This window comes from Tyto alba, unplaced genomic scaffold (assembly GCF_018691265.1).
Source record: "Tyto alba isolate M040663 unplaced genomic scaffold, T.alba_DEE_v4.0 Super-Scaffold_2, whole genome shotgun sequence".
Lineage (NCBI taxonomy): Eukaryota > Metazoa > Chordata > Aves > Strigiformes > Tytonidae > Tyto > Tyto alba.
Window position 1 is genome coordinate 89,471,777 of NW_024881282.1, and position 16,647 is coordinate 89,488,423.

The 16,647-nt window shown below is 49.0% G+C and overlaps 1 protein-coding gene across 8 annotated transcripts in view; it reads right to left on the minus strand.

Moving 5' to 3' along the window:
• The window catches only part of NRF1 (nuclear respiratory factor 1), a 71,242-nt gene that overhangs the window by 4,222 nt on the left and 50,373 nt on the right, over window positions 1-16,647 (minus strand). For 6 of the 8 annotated variants that reach the window (XM_042792171.1, XM_042792169.1, XM_042792172.1 and 3 more), the window contains one exon: window positions 8,304-8,360. The exons of the other annotated variants lie outside the window; for them this stretch is intronic. In XM_042792171.1, the coding sequence (XP_042648105.1) occupies window positions 8,304-8,360 (57 nt within the window). The remainder of the gene's footprint in view (window positions 1-8,303; window positions 8,361-16,647) is intronic. 8 annotated transcript variants of the gene reach the window in all.

Here is a 16,647-nt window from a genome sequence, read left to right on the forward strand (position 1 = left end):
ACCTGCCACAGCACCTCCCGTCCTCAGCAGGGATGAGGAGCCAGCTCCAGACGACCGGGCACAAGGACAACATCTACAGAGGGAGCTGGGACAGAGCCAGCACCGAGTTTCGGCTCTCGCTTACTTACCTGCAGCGTGCCAGAAGACTTTTTTTTGGTGGATGATCAGTTGGCTTTGGTAGGAAGGCGGCTATGGCATGGCCAGCAGCGCCTGACAGCCATGGAGGGGAATGGGTCAGGACACCAGGCTTGGCCAAGGGAGGAGAGCCATGGCAGGCCTTAGACGTTGAGATGGCCACCATGAATCAAAGGATTAGAGTCTGAGACGGCTGCCGTTGTACTCTAATGCTGGGTCAGACAACACAGCAGCTGCATTTTAGCTGGGGGACTGTGACGGGCCGTGGGAGATAATGAAACTCTTGCTGTTTCAGCAGCGAAGAGGTTCCAGCTTACAGAAGAAGGAGGGAAAGGGTTAGGCTCTACCTGCGACGATGGAGCCACAGGATTCAGAGGCAAAAAGTCATGTGATGGAGACACCTTACCTGGCACGGAGGACAGATCAGCAGCAGCGTAAGAGCAACTGTTTTGATCCTAAATTGCAGGCGACTGCACTAAACCACCACAAAGGGCTTTGGGGGAGAAGGTGGGGTGGGTGGGATGATTCAGTGCCCTGGAAATTGGTGCTGAGGTTCAGCAGTGCCCTGGACATCCAGGACAGTCGATGCTCAGGGGACCAGGGTCGCTGGTGCCAGTTTCTGTCTGGTTTTGATCTCAAGGGCTGTCGTGGTTTGGACCTGGTTGGCTGCTAAAAGAGCTGTTAAAGCAAGTGCAGCCCGAGGAAGAGAAAGAGATACTACCAGTCTCCAGTTGTTGGGCACGTTCGCAGTCCTTCAGGATCTTCAGTACTCACAGACACAAGACATGCTGTTTTTTTCCCCCAGTATCCATTTCCCAAGAGGTATCCTTGTCTCCTGTTCTATGTCTGGAAGTTTAAAGTGGTTCAGGCCATCTGCTAAGGTGCTCAAAGTACACAGGTAGCTAACTAGCCAAGCAGATCCACTCTTCAATGCCCCCATTCCACAAACTGGTTCTTTCCTGACCATAGATGAGGTGAGGTCTACACCACCGGGCTGTTGATACAGCCCATCGCTGTGTTGTTGGACCACACTGGGAGACAGGTACTGAGGACTCATCTGTCAACATCCCATGTGGCTCCACATCCGCATGCCGAGAGACTCAATAAAGCTTATTTAGTGGATGTCTCATTCCAGGTATGAAGCAATCATACCAGATATGGATGGAAGATGGGCTGGAATGGAAATGCAGATCCTACCACCACGAAGGTCCCATCAGTGAGGAAACCTTAACAGCCTAGGGCAACCTTGGCCAAAGCTCTGTCTGAAGCTGGAATGTAAGCATCAAGTTGTGATCCGGCAGCAGATGGTATGAAGAGCCTTGCTGTCCTGTGAATGGTTGGTATGCTCTCATTATGGCAGCAGTGTGAGTTTTTAGCTGGACAGACAGGTTCTGCAAGCCTTGAAAGGCATCCTTGGAGTAGAAAGGTCTTCGTTGATACCAAGACAGGAGTTGTCTCAACAACCTCCATGGAAAATATGGACGTGCAGCGTTAACACTTCCGAACTTCATCCTCACGTCAAATGCCCAAAGACACGCAGAATGGCTGGGAGAAACTGGACAGTGTGTAATCTCGAGGGACGTCTCCGCTGCCAGTCACTCACCGAGAGATGTCCTCTTCCCAGCTGAGATGGGCTCCTCCGGTGCATGTCTCGGCGTGGCCCTCTACACCATGGGGAGGCTAAACAGCACGACCTCGCACGTAGCATTTTCTGTGTGGAGCTCAAACAGGAACACAAGACCGAAGTCCTGGAGGGTCAGGAGAAAGGAACCAGCCCCATTCTTGATCAGGCACCAGCAACCCCTGACACCATGCTGAACATCAACTCAAGAAAGGAAACAGCCGCCGCCTCGTTCAAAAAGTGCAAAGTTCTCTTCCTTGGTAGCATCAGCTACAACAGAGAACTGATCTCCTGCCAAAGCAAACTCCTGTGGGAACAGCTTCTGGAAAGGGAGGGTTGTGAGCAACCAAAAGGCAAATGGAGAAGCATTACTGCTTGGCTCCTGCACCAGGGAGCCAGGAGTCTCAAGCCCTGCGGTACCGAGCCAGCCTAACCCCAGGAAGAGTGGGAAGGGGAGAGGGTGCAAACCTTTTCCACACACCTTTGGGGAGGCTGGTGAAGGAAGAATTTGAGGGGTTGCTGTTAAGAGAGTTGAGTTGGTGGTTGTAAAAGCTGAGAAGCCACAAGAAACACTGCTCTGAGTGCTGAGCGCGGAGGAGTAAGGGGCACAGGACTGGAGTCATGAAGTAGCACAGAAGCATTGCTCTCGGGATGTCTTTTATCAGGCAAAATAAAAAACGCACGACGACTTCAGCGATCACCTTGGAGCCCTTGACAAGAGCGTAGGACATCATCTGGTTTTTAGCTAGGCAACATAAACTCATAAAAAAACGGGACCTCCACCGAGAGCTGCATGTCCCCTTCTAAAAGGAGTCCAAAGCCCATTTCAAATCATCAGAAGCCACGAGTCAGTCAGCCGCAGCCGGTGCTGCTCTTGGCGATCCACTGGCACCAGAAGCACACGCAGCACCAAGGAGAGAAAGCATACCCGATGCAATGGATGCCAAAGTCGATACGTCTTCCTCTGTCCTCTTGGACACCAAAGGGGTGAAGTGCTGAAAGTTGTCCGGTTTATCATTTGCTTTGAACATGTGCAAGCACTGCAGAGTCAGGAGACCACTGTGAGCAGCCTTACAAGTCTCTCAGACCACTGCTAGCTCTCCGAAGGCCTTACAGTGCTCACGCCAACAGCGGAGAACGTTAAAAAGAGGGAAATTTTCCACTGGACTTTCTTGGCTGTTGACCTCCAACTCGTTCAGGGGACTTTGCTCGCTTCAGCCTTCTCAGCTAGCACTGAGGGGAAAGTAGTAGAAACCTCGCTTAGCACGATCTTGCTGTAGCATTTCGCAGTAGCTATTCCTCCAACTTTTTTCCCCCCTCCTTCGGAGGCACAGGGCTGAGCAGTCCAACCGAAATTCCTGCGCTCAGGAATGCACTACAGGGCCCTAACACACAGGCCAGCAGATACCATCTCATTACTAGAGCCAAAGGCGACTTTTGCAGACACGACGGAAGAATTCTCACTGACAAATCAAAATGACCCGTGTGTAGGTTTTAACGCACAAAAATCAAGCAGGGCAAGGCCTCGCTAGAGGACCTTTAAACAACAAAATGGTTGACCTCGTTGGGCAGCACAACGAAAGGGCACTGGGCATGCTTTGATCTAGATACCCGAGATAGCCTGTAAATACATCAAGGCTGATGCAGATAAGTAGGGAATAACCCGATGATCTTTTCCACAGTGAAACAGAATAAAATATGAGCTTGAAGTGCAGCGTGGAAAGCTGCACTCGATATTAGGGGGGGAAAACAAACAGACAACCACCAAACGTAAGGTTAGTGAAGCTCTGAAGCAAAGTCTCCATCACTGGAGGTTTTTTAGAGCCAGGTAAGACTGATGCTGGGGTCATTAAATTCCTTTCAGCCTGGTATGTGAACGAGATTTCACAGGGTCCATTTTATGCAAAGAAGCTTTGGTCCACCGATGGTAGAGTCAGCAATAAGCAAATCCAAGACAGCACTAGGACACGCTGGACAAATCAGTTGGCACTAGAGGTATTTCCTGACAGTCAACTTCATTTGTAGTCAGCCACGGGATATACCTCATTCTCCCAGCCACGTATAATTTCTTTTAGCGACATGGCAAAACAGGAGGGAGTCTGTTACGCTTCACTGCTACCAGTTTTAAAAAGGACAGTAATACAAACGGGATATTGAGCAGTACTGTCCAGCTGTTCGCAGTCACATATGTGTTCTGGCAACCTGGCAGGTATCGTTGCCTACCATAAAGGTGGCCCAACCACCAGTACTTAAATCACTGCAAAGCAACTGTGTCCTTCAACGGACTCTTGGGAGCAAAGACCATTCCTATCCTCACCAAGACAGATAACTGGAGACTACTTGGTGTGTTACTGCTAACACAAAAGAGCACTGTTCAGCATGCACATTAAAAGCTCCCACAACAGATTTTTATTAAATCCACATTGCTTTGCATGGGAACCCGGCTTGCCAAGATTTCCAAAAATTATCATCTTGACCACCTCCCCTTTTGGGAGACTGACTCAAGAGGCCTTCAAGAGGGGGAAAGGACAAGCAACGGGCACGAGTATGTGTTTTCAGAAAAACAAAACAGATCTCTCTAACAAGTTCAAATCACACCAGCTAAAATGAGTGCTCTCAAAGTCACATGTTACCCTGAAAAAATCCTCTGACTGTGGAGAAGAAACATCCACAAACTAAACGTGTCCCTCAAGATACGAGGTGTTGACATGACACCATGGATGGGATTTCACCCAAAGTCAACTGCAGAAATCAAGCATTTCAGGAATCCTACCACACTCAGTGGTGACAAAGGAAGCAGAAGACATCTCTTAACACAGGTACCTACTTTAAGATAAGACAAACTGTCTTCTGAAAGCACGCCCCTCTCTCTCTCCCCCCCTCAACTATTGCTACAGCATCAATGACTAGCTCAAATTAGATGTCTCTTAGGACAAGATGATAATTGGAATGATTTTCACCATCAGAAATGGCTTACTGACAAATCACAAAAAGCCCGTTCAGTCATTTAAGCTCTGAGAACTTTCTAGGCACACAACAGTCACAGCTCTTCCCTACACATCCTCTGTGCCATTCATTCCAAAACACAAAAACCGTCCCACCAAATGATAATTTGAAAAAAGCTGCAGTCCTTATTCTGCTTGCTGACCGCAAGCTTACCTCAAGATCATCCACCATCTGTCTTTTCAGGAGCCTCTCTGCTCAAAACCACAACAAAGAGAAATGTAACAAAGCACCTGGACTTTCGATAGCAAAGTTGAGTCACGGCAGCTTGCAGATGGACCACTAAATCAACTGTTGAAATCTAGTAGGTTACATCATAGCCTTGACTTTTCCTTAGAGCAGAAGATAAGCACAGGAGACAAAACAAGATGCAACATTTCCATCAACAGCTGCACGGGACGTAGGAAGGACAGCCCTGGAGCCACTATTTCCTTCCCTACACCCACCCCATCTCCATGATCACATCTCAGTTTCCCAGACCGACCCTGGGCATCACCTACCTGTTTAATATTGTCAGTGACTTGTTCCTTCCTTAGCCTTGGCTCCTCTTGTCCTGTTCCAATGAGCCTTCCTTCTCTGCTCACTCAGAGCAACGAGAGCTGCTGTCTCAGTGACCCATAGAGCCTGGTTGACCCGGGACCTCCAACCCTACACCATCAGAAAGGCATGGGCCAGGATGCAACACCATGCTCACACAGCTCATTCTTCTTCTCACCCACTTCACTTCAGCAAAGACTGCTAAATGCTTGGTATTTTGCCTCAAGGTGTCGCTTTAAAACCTAAGCTTGGATGTTTGGGGTTTTTTATTTATCCCCAAGTCTCAGTCAGAGACCAACCTTCCTTCTCTAGCTGTGAGAGGACAGCTCACTGCACTACCATCTTTGATACATTTCTATTTAAGGAGGGAAGGGTTACAGCTTAGCCAAGATCTGAAACACCTTTGGCTTAATCTCCCTTATTTCTTGGTCTTTTACCTTTGCCTCTATGGCAGAGGAAGGCAAACCATCCTCACAAAGGGACAACTTGGTTACTCGTGGCTCCTTCCAGCAGACCTTGGGCAGGGCAGGTGTGTCTGCATCTCCCACTTTGCTCAAAATATAATCCAAGAGAACACACGAGCCCAGACCTCAACCCAGAGAGATGACCCAGAGGGCACCACTCTCCCTTGGCAAACGACTAACAAGATCCCTGAAGATGATTCCAAAGCTTTTGGGGGGTTTGAGTTTTTAGGGTTTGTTTTGGGTAGGGTTTGGTTTTTTTTTTTTTTTTTTTTGAGTTCTTTTTAAATTTCAGCACTTTGAGACAAAAACACTCGGGCTGGGATTCCTGATTTACAGGAGCGTCTGTTGCTGGAGGGAACTGCCCAACCTATCAAGTGACACACAGTCAGGGGCTCAGCTATGCTCATGCAATTATCTCCTCTGAAGTCCCAGCATTTCGGTGGAAAAAGGAAGACCCCAGTGAGCCAACCCGATACCCAGACTCTTCCCTGGCACAGCAAAGACCCATAGTCTTCAAGGAGTGGTGACAAACGTCTCCTTCACCAATGACACTTCACAACTGCCATGCACCTCTGTCTTTGCAGCCCTTTCCTGACATAGGAAGTCTTCCATCTGCAATCACCTGCAGCTAGGATAGTAACATAAGGAAAAACTTGCAATTATTTTTAACATTGGAAACAATTAATCTGAAATCCCAGGTCTTCCCTTCATCCTCACTTTGATGCAGCTGAAAACCCATGCAAAGGGTGCTTGGGAGAGAAGGCAAAGCAGCAGTCTCGTATCCCGACGGTGGATTAGCTTCATGCCTTCAGCCCTTGTGTCTTACATCAGGTTGCCTGCCCCTCCCTCTCCCCTTCACGGGGTGGCGAGGGTGAATTTAGAGCTTGATAACAGGACCTGGACATCAGCTGAGGCAGAATAAAGCTGTGCCTGTTCAAGCTCGGTTCTTACCTAGACCTCACACACTAGTGCCGGGTCCCCAGGGTAAGTCACTCTAAACCCAAGCTAATTTGGTGTGTAGGAGGGGCGACAAACACGCGAGGAGCGTATGCATCTACCTGTGAAAAGAAAGCTTTTTTTACCGGGCTCCACAGGTGAAAGCTTAGCAAATAACCCTTCTAAGCTTCCTTGATCGGCTGGCTTTGCTGTGGAGTGAAGGGCAGACCTGATAAGATTAGCAGTCTATCGTGGTCAGTCATGTATATAGGAAACATAGTTAAAAATAGAGAAAGTACAGCAACGCCTAATGTCTGCTCCAGTTGAGATTGGCTTTTCTTATGATCTGTTTTCTGCTAATAAAAGAGATGGAGCAGACAAGTGTTACCAGTGCCAAGCTTCTCAGAAAGCAGAGACGGGAGACACTGAAGAATAAACCAGAGTCTGCTCCTCTTATGAGAAATCAGGTATCAAACTGCTGATTGGGCAGGTGGGCAATATAGCACCTTAAACTTTCTGGACAATCACCTAATAGGGATCCCTATTATATTTTGCCACAAATACTTCACTAACTTGCCTGCTATGCTGTTAACATCCACAGGGGCTCTTCCAGAGAAAGAACTGTCTATCGAGACTGATTCTTATCCTACCTTTAAAACCAGTCCTTAAGATCCTATATTTTCTATATGGTTTTATTGAAGGTTACTGTGAGACTAGAGGCAGGGTACCATCTAAAATGCTGTATTACTTGAATGACAAAAGTCCACTTTAGAATAAAGTCATTTGAATTGAATTTTTTTTTTTGGTTTTAAGCGCTGAAATATCACATATCCTAGTGAAGGAGATAATTACTTGGCAGAATTTCTGCAGGAAGAACAATACTCTGGGCATCCTTTTAAATCATAAATAGCATGCAAGGGCAATACAGTTGCATATCAAAAGACAGAAGTGTCCACAGGCCAAAAGCTGGTGGACTTCAGTCAGCAGAAGCGTCAGCGGTCACACACACACAAGCTCTTGTATCTACCATCCCGTGCTGTGACACGCACACGACAGCCTACTTCTTTACTTAGCTTTCTGCTACAACCTCCAGCCTATAGTTTCTTAAAGCTGATGGGTGCTGAACGGGGTGTTTCTGAGGTTTTTTTTCCTCCTTTGTGTTGCTGCTTTAACTCTGTGTTAAAGGTCATGTGTCTGTGACCTTTAAAAAGCCAAATTTTTTACAAATCCAAAAATCACAACGTCCCTACAACCCCAACCCATCGCCACAGTACTGTTGCTTGAGTGTTGTTAAAATACAGGCTCTGAGCCCAGCTCTGTCCTGCCCCTCACTAATTCTTTACTTAAGTAACAATTAGGAGAGAGCTGAGCTTGTGTAAGGCTAACATCAGACATTGGACAGCCCAATCCCATCTTCCCCTTGAAAGTGTGAAAGGAGGAGAAAACAATTAAAAAAAAAAAAAAAAAAAGAAGACAGATAGATATAGCCCCTTTAACCCCAAGAAACACCACGTGGTGGGGAACCTAAAGAAACAAGTGACAAAGTGACAATACTGACAACAGCCAAATCCCATTATTTCAAACTACCACCACAAAAATCCACTCACCTGATGAACACTCTGCTAGGCTCCACTTGCAACCTGAATAGTCTGCTGCTAGGAAGCCTGACAATAAAATGCAAGTGTAAAAGGCTGAACACAAGCCAAATACTACAGTTGGGGGGGGGGTGGGGGTGGGCATTAAGTGGGGTAATTAATGTATTCATAGGAAATACATCCTTTTGCTTACTAGGTGAATTTAAAAATTCAACGTCCACATATGAGTAGAAAATTCAATGTCACATATGAGTAACACCCCGATATTAGGCACAGTAACTAGAATGTTTCTACCTCTATACAGAACATTACGTGCATAAGAGGGAGGTAGAGTAAGTGGAAGGCAAGTATAAGATACTTCCAGATATTTGTTGTACCGTATTTTACAAATAATTAGATGAATGGCTTAATTGGACCAGAGAGGCCCGATAAGAAACTGCTGCACAGAAGTGAGAGTAGTAAAATCCATCTCGGAGAAGCTAAGGCCACCTCCAATAAAGCTCTCCACTATTCCCCGAGTAGAGGGATGAGAAATGAATGAAAAGCAGAAATGGCTGCCAAAGTGGCATTTCTATGTATCCCAAGAGCACGAGGCTGGAAAGTTCATGAAATCCAGGCACTCGGCCTCGTTGGTCCCTGAAAGGAGCTCAATGTGTTTTTAAGGCTCCGGCAGACTCGGAGCTCAATGAGTTTCACAAGTTCGTACGCTGCACGATAGATCACATGTGAACACTGACATTAGCATATACTACAGAGCATTTAGCACATGGAGATATAAAGCAGCTATTGTTCTGGCAGTAAGGTAATACGTAACCAGATAGTCTCTGGCTTCATCTAAAAAACATTTTCCCAGCATTTCGCTGACTTGTTCAGCAGGAGCCTCTCTGCTACAACAGAGTGCACATTCATGGCCAACGAACGGGTCCAAAGCGATGGGTTCTCTCCCCCAGTGCCCCACTCCCGGCCCCCGCGCCTCTTCGCTGGGGGAAATCAGGCTCTTAACCTAAGAGAGGCGACGTGAACTCACAGCCAAGCAAGGTGCACAACTTTTGGAAGAGGACAACGCCTCGGGAAGGCGTTCAAAGCTTTACCTTGCAGATATGGAAAGCTGCAGCTCTGGTGGAGCCTTACCTTACGCTAGTTCCCACACTAGCTATAAGGAGGTAAGCACTCTTCTTTTTTCCTCGGGGGAAAAACCCTTAAGGGTCCTTTTTTTCCTCTTCTTCAAAGCATACCCTTCAAAAATAGCTATAAAAGCATCCCTGCTACAAACCAGCACACACCCTTGTTGCAACGGTGTGAAGTGTCACGGCGCTTTGGTGTCTGCAGCCTGTCTTCTTTATAGGACAAGGGACCCCTTTGGCACAGATCCCTCCCCTTCCCCCTGCGTAGGGCCTGGCCCATCCTCAGCAAGGCAAGCAATAAATCACGGCAAATACACGACTCAGACGTGGAACGTATCGTGTAAAGAGCAAGTTTTTACAGTCCACATTCCTCCTTTTTTCGTACACCACCGTCTTCCACAGCCCGGGCTGCGCAGCAGGTGGGGTGGGTTCCTACCTCTCTCTCCCAAGAGTACTTATTCTTGGTATGCTACTGCCTCTGGCAGATTCCTCCCTTTTAAACTCTGCACATCTGTTGATTAAAAAAAAAAAAAAAAAAAAAATAAAAAGCTTGGACTCTGGCCTGGTTGACTGAAGGCACAGAACATTTGTGCGTCTGGGCAGAACCTGAGCCACGCAGGCTGGGGGGTTGGAAGCTTCTTTGCACGCCAAGAAAAGGCAACGATGGGTTCAGGGAGAGAAACGACCGTTTGCTTTGCAGTAAGGAGGGGTCTTCCAGGCTCTCTGTCCCCATGGGTCTCACCCCGGGTGTGCAGGGTCCCGCAAAGGGGAGACTCATGGCACATGGACCTGCGTGGACAAAAACTGCAAGAAGAATCAAGCAGCCGCTCGTGTAACAGCCCGTCCTGTTGCTTCTTGGGGCAGGACAGGACAGGTCAGAAACCCTAGAGCTTCCCAAGAGCGAAAGCTGCTGGGGTGGCTGGAGCATCCATTCTGCTCCGCATCCGCTGTGAATGGGGCAGACGGGCGTCCCGCTCGCTGGTGGTGGGAACGGACCACTTGCTCATACCACGAGTCCATCTGGACCAGAAGCTGTCACACCTGACAGCAACAAACAAGCAGAAAGACTAAAACCCGGCCAAGCCCAAGCCTCGTTAATTTGCCGTGGGCCTCCAAACCTCTTAACAATTAACTCCCATTTGGAAGTGCGACTCGGACCCTTTTTTGCAAAGAAAACGTACCACGAACCTCTGAGAAGATTCAGCTGAGGGCATCGTAACACATCTGCAGGTTAAAGCAACAGGAAACTACCATGGGCCAAACCCACTGATGGTGTGTAATTGAACACAAACACCCCCAGCTGCTGATCCCCCTGACTTCAAAGGAACTGAACATACTATATTTATGCCAGCAATAAAACTCAGCTTCCATTAGCTATATGTTCTCCATTTAAAGGCAGTGGTCCTGTGGCGCACACACCAATTAGAGTCCCCTAATGCCTTTTTTTTTTTTTTTTTTTTTTTCCCTGATGGGACAGGGTGGAAGGGAAGAGATCAGCCGGCTCAGGGGAATAGCAGAGAGCCTTTCACCGCGAGGTCTCGCGTTCAAATCTGTCAGAGGCCAGCGGTAACAGATGGCCACTTCTGAAGGCGGTTCCGTAGCTTACATGAAATGAGGGACTGTCTCAGGCCACTGGTGGACAACTTACCGAAGCCACAAACGCACTGCTGGTGGTTTCTGGCAGAGATGCCAAGGGATTACACGGGTACGAAGCAACTGCTGCCTACCTGATCAAAGGCACCTCCCTCCTGGAGGGAAATGAGGGAAATTGCAGCTTACGGCTGCCGCTGCCCGCACGGTGCAGGAACCTCTGGAAGCACAAGCCTGGATCTCAGTCTGCTGCCTGCTTTAGCTGTCATCGGCTCCTTCGGCTCATCAGCACCAGTTCCCGTTCACCGCACTTCCCTTTGGACGTGCTTGAGGTTTTGAAGATGAAAATCATGGGGTGGTGTGGGGGGGTAAATTTTGATGAGGAAGTTCTGTGGCAACAAGGAGGCAAACCCACAGGGAGGGAAAGTTTGCTATGATCTCTAAGCTGGGTATGGGAATATCAAATAACACCATGATTAATTTTAAACCGATTCCAAGCTAGCGCTCCCCTCAATCTTTCCCTTCTTAGAGTCTGTGTCTTCTCCAGGGCACACTTGAACTTACTGTGGGCAGATGGTAAACAGTCCACCAGTGACTGAGCATCCCTGGAAGGGAAGGGGGTCCATGAGAGCCGTCAGAAGGCGTTACTCAGAGGAATTTGAAAACATGACGGAATAAATTAAGCCAAAGGATATATGGGGTGGGAGGAACAAGTCAAATTCAGCCTTAGAAATGCCAACTCTAGGTTTGGAAAAGATTCAGAGGAAACCACTTCAGGACAAATTGCCTTTTTTTTTTTTTTTTTTTTTCTTCTTCTTGGAACCTGTTTCGCAGCTTCACGTCGACTCACAGAGGCACACACGTGTGTGCTCCTGACCTGGCAAGCGTGCTTCGCAGCAGTGGCTGCTGTGGCTTCAAACACACCGACGCTGACGGACTCGTGCGGCCACGGAGATAGCAGCCTCCCACAGCAAGCAGAAGCCACCGTCCTGCTCTTGTGTGCCGGCCTGCCAGGGTCTGCAGTGCAGGGAAAATAGGGCGATTCCCCTGCAATCTTCCTGCACAGCTGTTTACTAGCTGCGGATTACCACTGTCACATGAGCTGCTTTACAGCAAAGCCAAGCTGTCTTCATGAGCTGAGAAGGTCACTGGGAGACAGGGGCCTCCAGGGACAAACACACCACCCTCTACTGCCACTGTGATTTACCTCCCAGAGGGATGCCAGGCAGCAAGAAAAGTGTTCCTGACTGGTCAGAGGGCAATGAAAAATGGGTTTACCTTCAAACCCTCTGCCCAGCTATCGTTAGGACTCACCCAGTCAATGGGGAGAGGAGGGACATCCCCAGGGGTCAGTGTCATGCTATCCATTTACCAGGCTGCAGTCAAGATGCTGGAAGGCTGGAACAGTCATTACAGTGACAAATTCACCTTCTCTTCCTTGCGTGCCCACAGGCGAGGGCGTCCCACGAACCTTTCGGACAAGGCCACCCAAGCGTCACCAGCCAAGGGATGCCAAGGTGGAATGGCATCTCCCCAGGCTCTCGTGCAACCTGCTGACACCTCAGAGCATAAACGAATCAATCCTGTAGCAAGAAATGTTGTCCTCTTCAAACCCAAAATCTAACCGCTGAACATCAGGGCCCACAAAGAGGAGTGAGTTTCACTTGGAAAAACAGAAGTCTGAAGGTCCAGGGAGGCCACTCGGGAAAATTAATGAAAACCTGTTGTCTCCATCATTCTGCCGTAGGCAGGTCTGGTGGACAATGAAAACATTTCTGCAAGCGAGGTCGCTCAGAGGCTCAGTGGTTGCAGGACAAGGCTCTTTACTATGCCCCAGAGGCACAAGACAGATGGGGTTGTGCTTTTAGGCTTTAAAATCAGTCCCTGCTATGGAGATCCAATGAAGAGGATAAAGACAGCCACAAAATGATCCTCTGGCCATGCTCAGAAAAAAGCAATAGAGGAACTCAAGAGGTCAGGTCCTGCTAAGAAAGCAGCTGAAGCGGTTTTCAAAGAGGGGTGCAGAGCGCTTTTCAAATCGAAGAAAACAAACAGCCCCCTGAGCAGTTTGGAGATGCCTACTCCGCCTCGCGCGCCCGGGAGGAGGGAACGCACAGTCTGAAGAGGAGCACAGACTGGGGGAGGCTGTGCTGCGAACAGAAAGCGTGGAGCAGCTCCGCAGGGAGGAAACTTTGATCTAACACTCAAGACTACGAGTTTTCTAAAGGGAGACACAGGCAAAACCATGCCTCAGTGCACTGAAGAGCTGTACACTCGGGGAAGCCCCAGCTCGTAGCTTAGCTTACAGGGTATTTCTCCTTCTAGTGGGGTGCCCAGCAGGGCTGGGGGGGAGGAGAGTTCACAAAGCCCATCTCATTTCATAAGATGCCTCACACAGTAACAACAGCTTGCTGGGATTTCAGCCAGCTTCCCATTTGGATCAGATTGCACCCTACGCCCACTGACAGCCATTAAGAGCCTGGAGCTCACAAACTGCCCTCGGGTCAGACGAGCCTCCATCCATTCAAAACCCAGCAACATTTTCCACAGCTCTCCAGTGTACAGCGGCAGAGGGTGGCCTGATCCAGCCCAGCTCACAGTCACAAGGGTACCTGCTAGGGAAGGCAAGGACTGTGCCCTGCTGTCATGAAACGGCAGATTGCAGCCCAGTTCTGCTGTGACGTGGGGGTGCAGGGGGGATTAGGAAGCCCCTCTCCATCTGCCCTGATTCAGTGTAATCGCAGGCTGCTCTTTCAATTCCCCAAGCCTTTGAACGGTGTAAGGGGTAAAAGGGGCATGGAACAGGTAGAAAACCAGCAACGACATCCCCAGCTCTGTCTGTGGTCACAGCACTCACCCATTGCTACACAGATGGGGATGAGGGACATTATTTTCCTAAGCAGGAGGCCAGCCACCTTGCAAGCTAAAATCTGCGCTGAAAGATGCTACAGCTGCTCCACAGCAGGGACAACTGCCCATCCTCACCCCCAGGCAGTGAGGGGGGTCAGTTGGGATCAGCTGCGGAACAAACGATGCCCTACAACTCAAGACACAAGTCTTGTTCTGCTCTGGGAGGCAGCTCGCCATGCCAGTGCGCAACGAGAGCGAGCTGGGACCTCTCATCTGGGATTGCCTGGAGGAGCAGGAAAATGAGCAGAGATTGTGCCAGCAGGATGAAGTTGTCCTCGGCTGTCTCCTGTCTGCTGTCAAGTTGGAAGGCCTTCCAGAGATAGGCTCCTATCTCTGTGAACCAACATCTCACAGGGCTCAAAAAGCGGAGGGGGAGCTGCCACATGCTCAACATCGGTTTGAATAAGTTGTTATTACAGGCAGAATCCATCACACATCAACTTCATCCTGCGAGCAGTGAGAAAGAAGCAGTGAAGCAGAGGCTAGTTCCGATCTCCGCTTTATCTACCATCTACCCAGCTCAACACTTCTGGGTTTGAATGCTCAGATCCACGGACGAGCTCTGCCAGCACAGCTGTGTCCAGCAGAAATGGCAAAGAGCTGCCTTCCCCAGCCCGATGTTGCCTGTGGTCCCTTTGTGAGTGCCACCACCCTATTTGCAAAGGTGACAGGAGCCCCGTGAAGAAGCTCTGCTGGTACCACTCTGCCAACCAAGGCTCTGATCTGGGTGAAGCTAGGCAGGGAAGAGGAGGCCTGGAAAAATGACTCACCGGCATCTGCGATGGGTCAGGAGAGCGATGCAGAACTAGGCAGCTTTGCAGAGCTGGTTTTCTGACTCCACCTGTGCCCTTTTCTTTAGGCCAAGAGCTATAAATAAAACAGCACCACGCTGAAGATGCGCAGCCTGTCAGGAAAGCACCTCCCTACCCCAACTTGGGGCCAAAGAACCGATCCCCAGACGGCAGCACTAGCGAGATCTGCTTGCAGACAGACTACACAAATCCCTCCATCCCTTCCCAGCCCGATTCTTGGACTAGAAACAGTGGCAAGCAAGGAAATGTTCGTCTATCCAGTTTTGTGCTTCCAGACATATTTAGGGAAGCATGCTAAGAATACTGACTGCCATTCCTTTCCTGCCCGTATTCAACATCATCTCTTTTAGATGAAAGCTTGCCAAAGGGTTAGGATACGCGTCTCTTGAAAGCGCACCCAAAACCACTGCTGCAACCAGACTGGTTTAGGTCCAAAGCCCTTCTCAAATATCTAAGCCTTATAGTCAGGGTGCATATACATTAGGGAGATTAAAACCCCACAATGTACACCCCTCTCTCAAACAAAACCCTATACACTTCTCAGTCACGCGTTAGTTAAAATGAGGACTGTGCTCCGTAAAGATGAGCGGGCCCCTTCCTCCTCCTGCTCAGTGTTCACCTTGGCTGACCAAGCGTGGAGCTGTGCTGAGCTGCCTGTCCCCATCACCGCACACAGACATCAGGCAGAATGCACCTTCTCCACGAGCAAAGGTGATCTCCAACCACCCAGCGAGCCAAGAGCCATATGCCCTGTCACCCCCAGATACCCAGATTCGGGGATGTTGGCGTGACGGGACCGGCAGATCCCCGGCTCTCAAAGCCACCTTGTTGGGGATTTCTTCCCCATCAATTGAAACGAACGCCTGGAATTTAACACCAACATTGGCAATTGTCAAGTCAAGCGAAAAGTCTCATTAAGAGATGGCAAAAAGCAAAATCCAATGAATACAAATACATGCCACCTACATCACTTCACCCGCCGAAAGGCTTGGCTTCTCTTCAGTAAGTGTCCTGCACTGAGCAGCTCCTTCTGAAGCCACGTGGATTATTGAGGGACTGTGAGATAAAGACACAGAAGCCTGGACAAAGATCATGCAAATACACCAAATAAACAGGCTTCAAATTCGACCTAGAAACACAGCGAATTTCTAGTCAAGCACCCCACAGTCATTCAGAGTGTTCCCGGCCAGATTGACTTGTCGCTCTTTTGTGATGAAGGGTCACCATGGGAAGGAAGCTCAGTCCTGAGAAACATGGGAAAGCGACAGCTCTATGCAATGAGAAAATAGGGTTGCTGCTGCAGGAGGAGAGAGGCAGCAAAGCCATAGCATGAAGGCCCTTGTTGAAACACTTCTCTGTGAGGAAGACTATGGAAGACACCAACCCTGTCTGCTTCCCTAAACCCGTGATCAACCCCGGGCCAAGTCCACGCTGCAGCTAGGCCAGGGCACGGTGGGAACAGCACCTCCCACACCCAACACACTCCTATTTCCATCCTTCCATGCACGAAGCAACCACGTCCCTTTGCCTTCTCAGCCCTGAAGATCTCGGACCAAACATTCCTTAAAACCCATCTGCCTCAGCAAAACTGAGCCTTTGGCGGTGGGGAAGGGGAGGAAAGGTTTTCTTCCTGACTGCTGCCCCCAGGACCGCTGCGTTTTGGCGTTAGAGTGGATGCATGTGTGAAACAACTGGGATCCCTCAAATATGAAGCCTTCCAACACAACAATTCAGAAGACAGATGGATGAACACAGTGTTGGTAGATCTGAATTTTCCAAGGAAAAAAAAAAAAAAAAATCAAGAGCAGCAGAAAGGACTTGAGCTTTCTGTTACAATAGCAAAGATGGGAACTACTTTAGCTAGTAAGACCAGAACTGCTTTAAAGTGTTGCAGCAGACATCAGGCAGCTTCTCTTTTAA